The 15,283-nt window shown below is 51.1% G+C and overlaps 1 protein-coding gene and 1 long non-coding RNA gene across 5 annotated transcripts in view; one reads left to right on the forward strand and one right to left on the reverse strand.

The window, feature by feature from the left end:
* SLC7A7 (solute carrier family 7 member 7) overlaps window positions 1-15,283 on the reverse strand; it is a 76,840-nt gene that overhangs the window by 29,314 nt on the left and 32,243 nt on the right. The window contains exons 1-2 of one of the 4 annotated variants that reach the window (XM_072837872.1): window positions 14,591-15,273; window positions 1,867-2,401 (exon numbers count right to left, since the gene is read on the reverse strand). In XM_072837872.1, the coding sequence (XP_072693973.1) occupies window positions 1,867-2,359 (493 nt within the window). In that variant the 5' untranslated portion in view covers window positions 2,360-2,401; window positions 14,591-15,273. Of the gene's footprint in view, window positions 1-1,866; window positions 2,402-3,722; window positions 4,183-6,611; window positions 6,760-14,590; window positions 15,274-15,283 lie in introns of those variants that run through there. The other 3 variants (XM_072837871.1, XM_072837870.1, XM_072837873.1) reach the window with 3 other exon arrangements.
* LOC140639659 (uncharacterized) lies at window positions 3,248-6,608 on the forward strand. Its single transcript, XR_012036298.1, has 5 exons — window positions 3,248-3,566; window positions 3,954-4,097; window positions 5,375-5,476; window positions 5,793-5,917; window positions 6,123-6,608. It is a non-coding gene; the product is annotated as an uncharacterized lncRNA (long non-coding RNA).

A 15,283-nucleotide genomic window follows, 5' to 3' on the forward strand; every position in this document is an offset into this window, starting at 1 on the left:
GTGACTGAGTCACCAAAAGAAATGCCCAGTCATGAAGGCAAGCAGACATATCATTGGTTTTAATGAGATTGCAACAAAGATAGTTAAAATAATAGGATCCTATGGCTTAAAGGGATGCAGCCATCTTGGAAATTTTACTTAGATGGAATAATCCTTACGCCACCCAAGCTAAGTAATTGCATACCTGCATTTGAGGGCACCTCAAGACAGATCCTAAAATTAGTTTCACCAGTAAGTCAACCTACCAGATCATCTGTAAATGATACAGGAGAAATTACAGATCCCATTAAGACCTCAAGGGAAAACCTCCTTCTTGTAACTCACAGCAGTGCTTTCCACCTCTCCCTGATAGTTGCCCTGCGAGACAACCATCCCCATACACAAAGATGAGTCCGAGCCACACACGGATGCACAAAGCACAGGGGGGCTCCCACAGACACCCAGGTCTCTGCAACCGAAAAAGCAGGGAGGCTGGAGAGGAAGCTGAGGAGTAAGATGGGGCAGTGGAGAAACCTCAAGAAAAGGAGATATAAGGCTGACTGGCCAGCATTTATCCAGGGAGCGATTGCACCTGCTACAAAACGCCTGCATTCCACAGCTGCTGCCACCATCGCCTGGGTAGTCGCTCCTTAAAATGACAAAAGTTCTGAGCTTCTCCACAATTGGGGCATGGAAAGGGTTTCCAAGGTTTCAGCGTAGGAGGACATTTTTCCAGAAGAGAGGCACCTGACTGAGAGGGCTGAGGAGGATCAGCTTCTTGATACCACCAATGTGGCTTTGTTGAATGTGCAGGTTTAAATGCATTATTTATGAGACAGAGCAGAAGTCAAGGTAGATTGAAATGACAGTTTTAAGGATCCAACCTATAGAAAAACTCATGGAAATGCAATAGGATATTCACTGGAGCATTACCTGTATGACCGAAAAACTGGAACCAACTTAAATAGCCACTAATAGAGAACAGATTCATTAAATAAACAATACACCCTCGTGCCTCAGAGAGGGCACCAAAAAAAACAAAAAAAAACAAAAAAACAAAAAAAAACAAAAACAAAAAACAAAAACAAAAAAAAAAACAATACACCCTTAAAATTATAGAAAAAAAATTCATGGGATATCATGAAGTAAAAGAAGTAGATTTCCTTTTTTTGTTGTTTGTTTTTTTTTTTTTAAGAAGTAGATTTCTAAGTAGAAAATGCTACTGGTAAATTTCTGGGGAAAAGGCAAAATCTGCAGGACTATATGTGTACAACATCCCATTTTTTAAAAACAGAACAAAACTATGCTTGAGGGACACCTGGATGACTTGGTCGGTTAAGCATCTGACTCTTGGGTCTCAGCTCAGGTATTGATCTCAGGCTCAAGAGTTCAAGCCCCACATTGGGCTCCACACTGGGTGTGGAGCCTACTAATTAATTAACATATTAATTAATAAAACACTTCTACACTTCTTGAAGGAATTAGAAAAAGTCATAAAGGGCATACAAACTGCTAATGGAGCTCACCATGGGAAGATGGAGCGAAAGGTAAATTGTTCTCTTTGTTTGTTGCTCATTTCTGTCTTTTTTTACACGTTGCTACCATTTGAATTTTCCCAGAAAGCATACACTAATGCAAAAACAACAGGAGGGGGCTGTATGGCTCAGTAGGTAGAGCATACAACTCTTGATCTCCGGGTTGTAAATTCAAGCCCCACATTGGGGGTAGAGATTACTTAAAAATAAAATATTTTAAAAATAATAATAAAAACATTAAGGGTGTTTGAGGCATTCCCTTCCAGCTCCTCCTCCCTGGCTTACTGGACTCACGTCCCACCCAGCCTGCCCTGGTGCTCCAGCCCACACCTCCTGCCCTGGCCCCACTTACAGACACAGGCAGCAGCCAGCAGGCGCCCAGCAGCATAGGGGGCGAAGCAGCTCGGGAAGAGGGGCTGCACCATGTAGTTGGCAAAGGTGATAGCAATGATGGCCTGACTGGTGGGCTCAATGATGAGGAGTGAGGTCCAGAGTCGGATGAAGGCAAGGAATCCCCCGAAGGCCTCAAGGATGTAGGCATAGCTGGCCCCAGATTTCTTAATGGTGGTGCCCAATTCCGCATAACAAAGAGCTCCAAAGACAGAGAAGAGGCCCCCAACAGCCCAGATGACCAGGGAGAGGCCAAAGGAGGCGCTGTACATGAGCACCCCCTTGGGGGAGACAAAGATGCCGGAACCAATCATGTTCCCCACGATCAGGCAGACGCCATTAAGCAGCGAGATCTCCTTCTTCAGTTTTACCCGCTCTGGGCTGGCTTCATCCGCCAAAGAGGAGGCATCCCCCTCTCGCTGGGAGGCCACTTCATACTTAATGCCCTCAGCCATGGCGGAAGAGGAGAAAGCCGTCACCAGCTTCTTGGCATGCCTCTACGGACGAGAGAAAGATCTAGATCAGATGGTTGGCAATTACATTGAACTCTTGCCCATAGTGGTCAACATGGGCAACGTCCTGTCCCCCCAACTCTCAGAGCCCTCGCTCGCCTCCCACCTCCCATTAACGCCTCTTCCCCAGTCTGCTCATTAAAATAACTCCAACTCGGGGCACCTGGGTGGCTCAGGGGTTGAGCGGTTGAGCGATGGCGGCTCAAATGGGGATCCCAGGGTCCGCATACCACCCCCTGCAGGGAGTCTGCTCCTCCCCCTCCCTCAGCCCATCCCTCAGCTGGAGCTAAGCTCTCTCTCACTCACTCTCTCAAATAAATGAAATTTTTTTAAAAAATAAAAATAAAATAACCCCAACTGAAATTTTTAAGGGAAAGCACTCATTCCCTAGAGAGAAAGCGGCTGTTTCTCCTCATTAGAAGGGTGCTGCCCACCAGATTTACAAAATAGAAACCTAAATCCTGGTTCTACTTGAGTCTGCTTCGATAGAAGGCAAGTTGGCAGTTCCCAGGTATAACCATCATGATTCAAGTCTGCGTTTTTCGGCCTCACCCCAAAAGAGTCTCTCTACCTTCTAATTTCAGTCTCATCTATGATCTATGCTCAGCTGCAATGTTAGGAACCAGCCTTACAAGCAGCCTCTCTGTGGGTTCTCCTCACAAACTTCTCTTCCCCCCTCAAGGACAGTGTCTCTGGCTTCAGGGATCTCTTGCTGGAAACCTAGAACACACCCCCCCACCGCCCCACACACCCCCAATCAGGGAGCCTCTCTTAACCACCCTTAGGTGAAGTGGGTTGCCCTAGCAAAAGCCCAAGCAGCCCTGCCCCGCCTGGAAGCAAAAGGACAGATTATTCTCCTCTTTTCCTTGCTTTTCCTTCCCAGACATCTTTCCCAGCCCCTAGTATTCCAGGTCTCCTCTGTCAACTTCCTCACATCCGCATAGTTGCATCACCCAAAGTATGAGTGAGAGAAGGTGATCCAAAGGGACTGCCCAACCTCAAGATGATTGGAGGCAGCTGATGGCTCCCCACCCAGGAGCTACAGCTGGAGAGATGGACCCAAAGACGCAGCGCACCCAAAGACGCAGGGCGGAGGCAAGGAAGTCGCTGAAGCATCCTCAGGTGCCTGGCAGCGCAGAGCAGGAGACAGGTAGGGAGGAAGAGAGGCAAGGCTGCTCCAGCAAGGGGAGAGGTACCAGCGCCATAGGCACTGGGGAGAGGAAGTGACTGGACAGCACAGGGCTGGGCAAGGTGAGCCGGGATGGGGGACGAGCAGGGGTTGGGGGAAGCACACTCACTCCCTCACCCTGGGTTCCAGCAGGTTCCCGCTGTGGCAGTCACAGGCACGCAGCGCCTAGGAACTGTGGCCTGACCACTCCTCCTTTTCAACCAGCAGTAAAAGGAAAGGCCAGGCAAATGCTTACGGATTTAAATCAAATCGAGAAGTTAAGATGGGTGGAGGGAGTGAGGGAGGAGGGGAGGAGTGTTAAGCAACTGTCTGGGTCCAAGGTTCACTGGCCTTTCACATCTGCAAAAGGGGCAGCTAGGAGCTCTTGGCTCAGCACTTTCCGTGATAAGAAGGCACTCTCAGGAATCTCCTTTGTCAGCGCTGCTCCAGGACTCAGAAGAAATGACGGTGGCCAGGTGCAATTTCTGCAGCCCCAGGGAAGCTGGCCCGGAGGCAAGTAGCTAAAAAGGAATGCACAACCCTCTGTCCTCCAGGCCTCACCCTCGCCCCAACTCCCCTAACAAGAAAGAAGAAAGGCAGGGAGGTGGCAAGTGTGCCATAAAAGGTGTCTTGCTGTGAAGGAAATGTAAGTGCAGTCCCCACGCCTCGCCTCGCCTCCCTCGTGGTCTTGTGATGGTCCTCCTAAGAGAGGAACTCTGCACACTTCCCTTCAGACCTAGGGCGGAGCCTCAAGCTATTTCCAAAGAAACAAGGTCAAGAAATGAGACTCAAAGCCCTGGCTGCATCCCCTCCCCACTTTCATCCTTGAAAGAAACCAGAAATTCCTATAAACACCTTCCCCCAATACTAGTTTACTCCAGTTTCCTAAAAATATGAGGAAAGTAGATTTCATTGAGCTATCCTGGACACATAGGCCCAGGACAGACAGAAGTGAAGCATTTTTTTGAAATCACATATTCTATCTTCATAGTCTATTTCAATCTGATATTCTGGGTCTCTTTTACCAACAAAAATACATCCTATCCATTCCGAAATCTGTCGGTCCCTTCCCACAGTCTTTCTAACCCTCTCTGGTTATTCTACAACCAGAGAACGAAGATCTAAAAATCGCCAAGGGGTGGGAGGGTGGCTTCTCTCTACCCTATGACTTTGCATTCGAGCCCCTCATTATTATTACTGTAACTGGGAGGAATACCCTGGTGTCAGCCTTCCCAGAGACCATGCTTCTCCCAAGCCATCCTCAAATATCTGGAAATCCCGCCAGAGGAAACTCGTTTTCTTCCAGCTGCCCTCTCCAGGCTCCTGTGATAGCTGTCCTTTTTGGAGCAGTTACCCGGGGCCAGACGTACCGCTCAGCACCCAAAGCCTTATCCCATCCAATCCTGCCTGCGGCCCCTTAAGCAGGCGCTAAGTCACAGGCCAGGGCGCCGGACCAGCGCGGGAGGCGGGGAGCTCGCCCGCCCGCCGAGCTGGGCTCCGACCCGGCTCCGGGCTGTCGCCCCCGCCCCGCCCGGCCCCCGCCTGCCCCCTCAGAGGGGAAAGCGGCTCAGAGCGCTCCCTCGGGGATCACCTGGGGGTCGGCGGGAGGGGAAAGCCGCTGCCCTCCGCGGCCCCCGCGGAGCCGCCTCCCTGCCGGCTGCCCCCCGCTTTCCCGTCCCTTCGCAGGGGTGAGCGGCGACCACGGCCCTCCCGGCAGCCGGGCTACCGCTGCGCTGCCCACTGCTCAGCAAACAAAAACGCACGGAAACACCCCCCGCCTGCCATTTTAGGACCAAACCCAGTGGCACCGAGGGGTGGGCCCAGCGCCCTAATGGAACATAAAGGAAAGGAACGCGGCGGGGACGAAGGAAGGGGAGACCGAGAGAGAGCAGGTAAGAAGTGCGGGGCTCCGTCCCAGGCTGGGAGAAGCCGGCCAAGCCCTCGGGGAACACCGGGGGGCGAAGCCCACACTCCCGCCCACAGCGCACCCTGGCGGCCGCCCCGGGAGGTGCCGCCGGCGCCGTCTCCTCGCCTACTGCCGTCCACACCGGCTGGACCCGGGAGCCCATCCTTCGCAGCAGATGCCCCCTCCCTCCTCAGCCACTGCTTAGCACCAGCGGCCACGGGCACGGAGGCACCGTCTTCCGCAGCCCACGTTCCTCCCTGAGACTGGTTCTCAGGCAGTAGGTAATTCCACCATCCCCCCAGCTGGGACCCGCCTCTCCCAAAGGGCGCTCCCAACCCTAGGATCTACAGGAGAACCTCGCAGAGTGTGGAACCTAGGAGGTATCAGCGTTCCTGATACACAGCACCCCATCTTCTTCCTGCCTGAGGTGCATATTCATCATCTCTAAGGACCTCGTGGAGGTTACAGGGCAACACTCAGCCTATGGGTGAAGTTTCAGATTCGGGGGTTCCGGGAACACAGGCACAGGGCCTCCCCCCTCCCATGCCCAGCACATCAGCCAGTGGAGCCCACCCCCTCCCCCGGCCCCAATCCCACCCGTGAATGGCAACTCCAAGGCATGCTTCCTCCAGGAACCAGCCCACAGTCTGGGGGCTTGGCTGCTGCTTCAAGCTCAAGTGAGAAGACACTTTCTACCCCAGACACCCGGTGTCCTGCCTTCCTAACTCCAACTGGTCTGTGCTGCTTCCCCTAACAGCATGAACAGAAAACACGTACAGTGTGCCGCAGCTGGATGCCCCCATCACCCCAAGCTGGAAGCTCAGCTCCTCCCTCCCCAGCTCTCCATTTGTTTTTCTATATTCCACTGTGGCTAGATAGTCCCTTTAAATTAAAAAAAAAAAAAAAAAAAAGTGAAACAAGAAATTGTTTACTCCTGTGGCCAGGGCTCCCATCAGCATAGGGCTGAAGTCTTTGGGCAGAGGGCTCTGCCCCGGGAGGGCCGCGCCAGGACCCGGAGACAACAGGCTCTTGGGTGTCCAGCCCGCCACTTTTCAGGACGCTCAACTCCATCCTCCTGCACTTCCCCTCTCGCCCTCACTCCCGCCTCTCCCACCTCTTACCTGTCCCGTGACCTTTGGGCAGGTGCGAGGAGGAGGGGCTACGCTGGGGGGGCGGGGGAGGGGAAGGTGCTAGGAAGGGAAGCCGCCTAAGGCTCCGGCTGCAGCAGCTGCCGACTGCGAGGAGCAGAAAAGGCAGAGGGTGACGGGGACCGAAATGGAAAACAGGAAAACACATGTGTGACTCTGGCCGGCAGCGGGGAGGGGCCAGGGGATGGGCTGGAGCCTGGACTGCCTGGTCAGACCCAGAGGACCTCGTCGCCTGCCCGCCTCTAGGAACCTACTCTACTCAAGTCTCAGCTCCTCCGGTTGCCCACCTCAGCCCTGATCTTCCTTGTTGCCCTGCGTCCCAGCGGTCCCAGTGACTGACGGTGCCCTCCTGTCGCCCTTTACCATTTGCCTGTTCCCCTCATCCCATCTACCCATCTCCCACTCCCATACTATCCTTCGTCCTGCAGAGGGTATAGGATTCATCGTTTGGGCCCAGGATTCAGGATTCAGCCCCCGTGTCAGGCAACACATACTGAGGAAGACCCCTTGTAGTGATACAGCCAGATGCCCCACGCCCAGCTCGGGTCCCCACTCGATTCAGGCGATGCATGTGCAGCCAGGTAAGAGCCAGCTCTGGCACCCTGGGCAAGCTAACCAGCTGGCACCCCTTCAAACCAGGATCTTTTAAGTATCTGTTGGATGTCGACTGAGCAGAGGTGGAGGAACACAGATTTTCTCAGAATCAAAACTATCAGCCTCATTGTTTCTATTTGAAATTAGAGCTTATTCCAAGAATTCCTTACGTGCGACTTTCCGAAGTAGTTTCTTGGTGGCCATATGAAACCACTGCAACTGCAGACAATAGCATCAGTCTCTCTTGGGGAATGGCACTTCACAGTGCATGGGGCTTTTTCAGAATTCCAGCTGTGATTTCTGCCTACATACAGCTGGACTACCAGCTGGCCAGTCTCAGGGCTACCCCCTGCAACTTATACCTGTACCTGCGTGTTGCAAGATTATTCTAGAGACTGACAGTCCGGGTAAGCAGTCGTCAAGGATTCCGTCTGTGGATGGAGCCAACTTACAGTTCACCAAAACACATGGACAGAAATTGGAGTTCGTTGGCACCAAATGTCTGGATTACTCCAAGCAGAACAGTGCCATTCTACACCTGGGCCACTGCCCAGCTGGCCTGCCCCTTAACTCCACTCTGGAGTCAGGCCCAAGGGGTAAATGAGGGAAGTCCTAGAAGACAGCCCTAAAGCCACCCCCCTTGGCACTGGCCCCTGCACTGTCACTCCACTGAAGCCACCCTGGCCTCCTTGCCGTTACCACACAACAGATATGCCCCCTCTCAGAGCTTTCGCAATTGCTGTGGCCTCTGCCTGCAACATTCTTCCCAGTGACATTGTTCATTTTCTACTCACTACATTCAGGTCTATGTTTAGACATCACACTACCAGAGGTCTTCCCTAAGGAGTCTCTGAAGGAGCGACTTCTTCCCTCTTCATCCATTCACCATGCTGGACTTTTCTTCCAGGGCACCACCGCCCAGAGTTCATTTGCATGTTTGCTGTCACCTCCCTCACTAGAATGCAAGCAACACCAGAGCGGCTCACCATTCACCCTGTGGCCCCAGGGCAGAGCACCTGTAGACAGTCAGAAATAATGGCTGGAAGAACAAATGCATGAATAAACAATGCTGTTCCTCCTACACTGATTGCCCAGAGGCAGGGACTCTGGGAATGTCCTTGAACTTGCCCTTCTGGCCCACCTATCCTGTGGCTCTTGGGCTCCTAAACTAAGCAAGGATTTGGAAGTATGTATTCTTTTTTGACAGTAATGGGTTGAAGGGAGAGGGAGGGCATAATTTTCAGTTGGACTGGGAGGCCTATAAAGGTTTGAAATGAACATTTCGTTTCATTAATGGGAAAACAAAACCCCCCTCATCTCACACGCTTTCCTGGCCCCTGCTGTCCCACATCCAGGCTCAGGTGACCGGTGTGGGTGCGGCGAGAGCAAGGTGCGTCGGCCCCTGGGCGAGGCAGAGGGGAGGCGAGGGCTCAGGTTCACGGGTCTGCAGGCGAGGTCAAGAGTGGAGCCGCAGAGCCTCAAGCGTGACCTCTTCTTCCCGGACGCCCTCCCGCAGTTCCCCCGTCGCAGTGACCCTGGGCCCACAGTCCTCCGCCCCGCCCAGCGGCTGCCTGACCTCACCTTTGCCCCTTTCTCTCACACTCCCCTCCTCCACGCCCCGCCTCGCCCCCGCTGGCGCCGGGTCCTTTTTTTTTTTTTTTTAAGATTTTATTTATTTATTCATGAGACCCGCAGAGAGAGGCAGAGACATAGGCGGGGGGGGGGGGGGGGGGTGGGGGGGTGGGGATGAAGCAGGGAGCCCCATGCGGGACTCGATCTCGGCACCCCGGGATCACGCCCTGAGCGGAAGGCCGACGCTCAACCGCGGAGCCGCCCGGGCGTCCCACGCCGGGTCTCTACTACCTCTTTCCCTGGACTCCCGGCTGTTCCGGGTCTGCAGCCGGGACCTCGCCTTCCCAAACCCCAACCCAGCCACCGGCCGCCTTCTATGCCTCTTAGAGCTCAGTCAGGAGCTGTTCCCACGTCCAGGTTCGGCTACGGAGGCCAACCCGGGGTGGGCCTTGAGGGACCAGGAGCCCAGCCCGCCTGGCGTCCCTTCCCTCCTTCCACCTAGCGCAGAGGCGCCCGCCCCTCCCCGGGCTCCGGGAAGCCCTGGGGCCGGAGGGTGGGCTGGGTGTAGGCGAAGGGCGCCTGGGTCCTAGAACGGAGGGGCCCGCGACCCGCTCCCCGGCCTCTCCTCACTGAGGCACAGCGGCGCTGCCCCTGGGCCAGGGAAGGGAGCGCGGACACCCTTAGACGTCCTCCGCCCCGGGAACGCCCGGCTTCCTCTGCCCTCCTTCCCAATCCTGCTGGCGCAGGCGGCCCGACGCGGGCCCGGGAGAGAGCCCCAAACCCTGGCGACCCGCCTCCTGCCCCGAGACGCCCGGCTGCGTCTCCGGAGGGACTCGGGACTGCGAGTGGGGGGCGGGGGCGGGGGCGGGGGCGGGGGCGGGCCCGCCGGCCGGGGGAGGGGCCTCTCGGACGGGCGTCTCCGCTCCCCGCCCCCTCGGGGAGCTGTTGCATCAGCTCCGGGGCCCCCGGCCCCAGACAGGGGTCTCCCCCGGCCTGGGAAGGCGTCGGGCCGTAGAGCGGCCGCCAGGAGGCAGCACTTAACAAAAAATACCCTAGACAGCCCGTGGCGCAGCGGGTCGGCGCCGCCTTCAGCCCGGGGCCTGATCCTGGAGACCCGGAATGGAGCCTGCTTCTCCCTCTGCCTGTGTCTCCGCCTCTCTCTCCCTCCTCTCTCTCTCTCTCTCGAATAAATAAATAAAATCTTTTAAAAAAATACCCTGTCTTAGGGTGCTGTAGTGGTTGGAGTCCCCAAAGCGTCTTTCTGACGTCTCTGAAGAGTCTCAGTGACAGCGTGGACTCAACAAAAGAGGGAATTGCCAGCCTAATTCAAGGAAAGGGATCTGGAAACGCTTTTTTTCACCCTGCTTTAAGGCTAAAAGATGACTTGTAAATAATTCGATTTTTTTTTTGTACACCTTTTGGACAGTCCAACTTTATCATTTTTTTTTTTTTTAAAGATTTTATTTATTTATTCATGACAGTCACACAGAGAGAGACAGAGAGGCAGAGACACAGGCAGAGGGAGAAGCAGGCTCCATGCAGGGAGCCCGACGTGGGATTCGATCCCGGGTCTCCAGGATCGCGCCCCGGGCCAGAGGCAGGCGCCAAACCGCTGCGCCACCCAGGGATCCCTTTATCATTTTTTAAAGCCAGCATTGCCCCTCTGCAGAGATACACAAAGAGCCAACCCCCTTCATGACCAGCCCGGTGGCAAGACACAGCTGAGAGACTTCCCAGCTGCCAAGCAAGAAAAAAGAGTGTGGCACGAGGTCATAATTTACCCATCTTGAAGCTGGGTGATTTAACACAAAAGCTACCCCGAATGATTTAGCAGCCATGGGAAAAGAAAAGGAATGTTACAATAAATTATGTAATAAGGAAATGATATACAAAGCAACATATTGTGCGAAGGGTGGCCTTTAGCTTCCACACTTCTTGCATGGGGTGACAGTGATTTCATTGTTGAGCTGACCTAAGGAGGAAGATAATGAAGGAATGTAAAATAAGACACTTCCCAAATAGTTTGTTCCTCTTCCACTTTCAATTTGCTCATAAGCTTGCAAAAAGCAGAACGAGTTACAAAATTTTGGTAGAATTGGTCACCCTGAGTCGGCTTCACTTACATTTTCTCAAGTGTCGTTATTATTCATCTCAACAGTTTTTAAAGCACCTAATTTCCCATGGGCACCTGGCTGGTTTAGTCACTATTGATCTCAGGGTCCTGACTTCGAGTGCCATGTTGAACATAGAGATTACTTAATTTTAAAAACTTAATTTTTAAATAAAAATTAAAAGTACCTAATTTCTCAGAGCAGTGCACTTGTACAAAAGTTACTGTGTACAGACCATACAGAAGGATATTTGAATAACCCTATTGGACCTCTCCTTGAGAGGTAAAGGAGTTTAAGAAAGGAAAGACATGAAGCTCAGATTCCTGACGCTCCACATTACTCAACTCCAGCCTTTGCCAGATGAAATCAAGAGTCTCAAAGACACCTCGTTGGGGATGAGGAAGCTGCTTTCCTGTGACTTGAATCTAGTGAGGTCACTAAAGATGCTGTCCACTTGCCAGAAGCCTTCCCCTGCCACAGTGTTCCATGAGGGCACTGAGAATACTGCTGATGTTAGCTGTCAGCACTAATGTTCTCTCTCACTCTCAGAATCCCAACCCATATTTCCTGCTATTTACAACCCATGGATTGTCCACATCACACCAACCACGTCAAAGGCTGAACTTGTCTTCTTTCCAAAGACCTTTCCCCTCTCAGATTTCTCAGTTTTCCCAATTAAACTTCCCATCCTGCCCCCAGAGTTCTCCAGCTCTGGCTCCTTGACTCCCACAGCAATTAAAGTATTGCGTGTGTTCATCTCTGCCTGTGGAATTATTGTTCATGTTATTTGTTCACCTTATTGTGTGTGCCCTTTCTTATATTTTTGCAAACTGATGGCATCCCCTTAGTCGTGTGAGCTACTGGAAGATAGGAGTCTTGCTGGTTCAATTCCTTTATATCGTGTTGGTGGTAATGCTAGCTTGTCATCTTTCCTGTCAATCTTGAATGTTGACACTAAGTTTATTTTTCCACCGCTTGGCTTCTATTTGACTTGCCAACTGTAAACTATATAATGGGTTTCCAAGTGCTATCTCAGAACCAGCCAAAGATTTATGGAGCCAGGTTTGGGAAAGTGGCGTTCAGGAATTATCACAACTGTAAAACAATAAATCCACAACCACGTTTTGATTCAATTTCCTGATCTCTGAAAACTATGAGCAATCTGTATAACGAATTGCTTCCTGACTGTCATATCTACTTTACAGGTTTATTATGAAAATCATGTGAAATCAGGGACACCTGATTGGGATAGTGGCTCAGTGGTTGAGCGTCTGCCTTCTGCTCAGGGCATGATCCTGGAGTCGAGTCCCGAGTCCAGGGATTGAGTCCCATATCAGGCTCCCTGTAGGGAGCCTGCTTCTCCCTCTCCCTACGTCTCTGTCTCTCTCTCATGAATAAATAAGATCTTAAAAATAATCACGTGAAATCATTTATATAGCAGTGTTTCAATAAGTGAAAATGAATGTAGATGGTGTATGAATCTAAGTGTATGAATGTAAGATGGTGATAATTCTTTAGTGTCTTAATGCCCTTGCTTAATCTTGGAGGATCCCTCTGTTGGCTTATAGCCAAATTTCTTTTGTTTCCATCCTTTCTTCTGGTTCAGCCCTAGCCTATACCATTCTTATTCTTATTCTTATTGTTATTGGAACAGCTGCTTTAACTTCTTAAACCAGGATCCACCCTTCCCCTCTTTCAAAGCACAGCTCAGAGCCACCTCCTGTGGAAAAACTTCCCAATCATGCAGAAGGAAATGATAAACTTCCAGATAGGCCACTGCACCACTCCCTCAGTTTCCCCCAGTCAGCATGCATTAACTGTCTAGCCTAGCACAGAGTAATGGGCATTTTTGTAGGCACTTCACCATTTATAAAGCATTTGGACTTACACTATCATTTTTCAAATGTTTTCAGAAATGTGATATATTAAGGGTCTTTTTTTTTAAATGAAGAAATTAAGGATGGGGATCCCTGGGTGGCGCAGCGGTTTAGCGCCTGCCTTTGGCCCAGGGCGCGATCCTGGAGACCCGGGATCGAGTCCCACATCGGGCTCCTGGTGCATGGAGCCTGCTTCTCCCTCTGCCTATGTCTCTGCCTCTCTCTCTCTCTCTGTGTGACTATCATAAATAAATAAAAATTAAAAAAAAAAGAAATTAAGGATAAATGAATTTAGGATGCCTGGCTGGCTCAGCGGTTGACCGTCTGCCTTCAGCCCAGGGCGTGATCCTAGAGACCCGCATCGAGTCCCACATCGGGCTCCCTGCGTGGAGCCTGCTTCTCCCTCTGCCTGTGTCTCTGCCTCTCTCTGTCTCTCATGAATACATACATACATACATACATACATAAAAATCTTTAAAAAAAGAAAAGGATAAGTGAATTATCCAAGACAAATAAACGATTAAATAAAGAGGAAGGAGTTACAGGTTTGGGTTTACTACCTACTAGTACAGTAATCCCACTTTATCACAGGGGATATTTTCCAAGAACCCCAGTGGATGTCTGAAACCATGGATAATACCAAACCATATATTATATATATATATAATGTGTGTGTGTTTCCTACATGGACATACCTATGATAAAGTTTAACTTCTAAGTTAGGCACAGTAAGAGATTAATAACAATAATAAAAAGTTAAAACAATATACTGTAATAAAAGTTATATGAATGTGGCCTCAAAATATCTTATTGTACTGGGGTGCCTGGATGGTACAGTCCGTTAAGCATCCTACTCTTGGTTTCAGCTCAGGTCTTGATCTCAGGGTTGTGAGACTGAGACCCACATCTGGCTCCATGCTCAGCTTGGAGTCCGCTTGGGATTCTCTCTTCTTCTCCCTCTGCCCTCACGCTTGTGCTCTTTCTCTCTCTCTCAAATAAATAAATGACAAAAATATAGCTTACTGTACTGTATTCATCTTTCTTTTGTGATAAGATGATAAGATGAAGCGAGGTGAATGACATAGGCACTGTAGTTTAGTGAGGCTACTACTGGCCTCCTCACAATTTGTCAGAAGGATCAACTGCTTCCACAGAGCAACTGAATGTGCATAACTGAAACTGTGGAAAGTGAAACCATGCTTAAGGGGGGACTTCTGTACCTGCCTCAGGTTGCTCCAAGGATTATACTAGACAATATGTGGTGTTAGCCCTTACAAAAATGAAATCAGATCTTAGCTCCAAGACTCCTTCCTCAAGAAAGGCTTCTTTGATCGCCTTCTCCAGATCAAGTTCCCATTAGAGTTACAAAGGATATTTCCTGGGACGCCTGGGTGGCTCAGTGGTTATGCGTCTGCCTTTGGCTCAGGGTGTGATTCTGGAGTCCCTGATCGAGGAGTCCCACATCAGTCCCACATTGAGGTCCCCGCAGGGAGCCTGCTTCTCCCTCTGCCTGTGTCTTTGCCTCTCTCTCTGCGTCTCTCATGAATGAATAAATAAAATCTTAAAAAAAAAAAGTATACTTCCCTTCCCAACATTTCACCTTGAAAGACTTCTGCTGCCTCCATTTTGACCTTAAGCCTCCTACTTGGGTTCTTCTTTCCAGCTCTGCTCTTGGCTCAGATGGGAAGGAAACCACCCCCTCAAGCAATAGACTGTCCTAAGCCAGGAAGACACCACTTGGGATTGACTCCAAGACAACGATTTGACCTTCACTGCCCACCTGCACCTATGCACCCACCTTTGCCTGGCATCTTCCTCATTATAGCCCAGAAGTATTTTTGGCACTTTGGAGACAGTCTTTGGGATGCTAGTCCACTGTTCCCAGTGTTGGCCTCCGTGAAATAAATTCCTTTCTTGTTTCACCCCCACTGTTTCTCTGCCTTTGGATTTTGTCAGTGGCAAGTGGCTGAACCTCGTCTGTTTGGGATCCCCGGAGCCAGGTGTCCCCTCTACAATCTCGGCGGTACCATTACATTATGTGTGATTATTATTGTTTTCCCTCTCTAGACCCAGAGCTCTTATCAGACTAGTGATGATGTCTGTTTTGCTCTCCATAGGATCCTTGCACCTAAAACAATGCTTGTCACACATAAGCTCTTCAATTTTGTTGAATAAACAGGATTGAAACCCAAATTTTCTGCTTCATTGTACATTTGACTCCTAGGCTGGGAAAAACGTTACAGTGATGCGGACGAAGGCCGAAGGAGGTAACTACTCCTCTAAGATAAAGGCAAAGGACTAGCCTCCGCTGCGCAGAGATCGCTGGAGTGGTTCAAAACGGTTCAGTCTAGGACACGACTTCCACTGAGAAAGTAACCACTACTGACGATGCACACGCACGCCAACCGCCCTCCCCGCCGCAGTCCTGTCCTCTCTTCCGTACAATGCCCCAAGATGGCGGAGCCCGTGATTTAATCCCAGTTCAAGATGG

The sequence above is a fragment of the Canis lupus genome, chromosome 9 (assembly GCF_048164855.1).
Source record: "Canis lupus baileyi chromosome 9, mCanLup2.hap1, whole genome shotgun sequence".
Taxonomy (NCBI): Eukaryota; Metazoa; Chordata; class Mammalia; order Carnivora; family Canidae; genus Canis; species Canis lupus.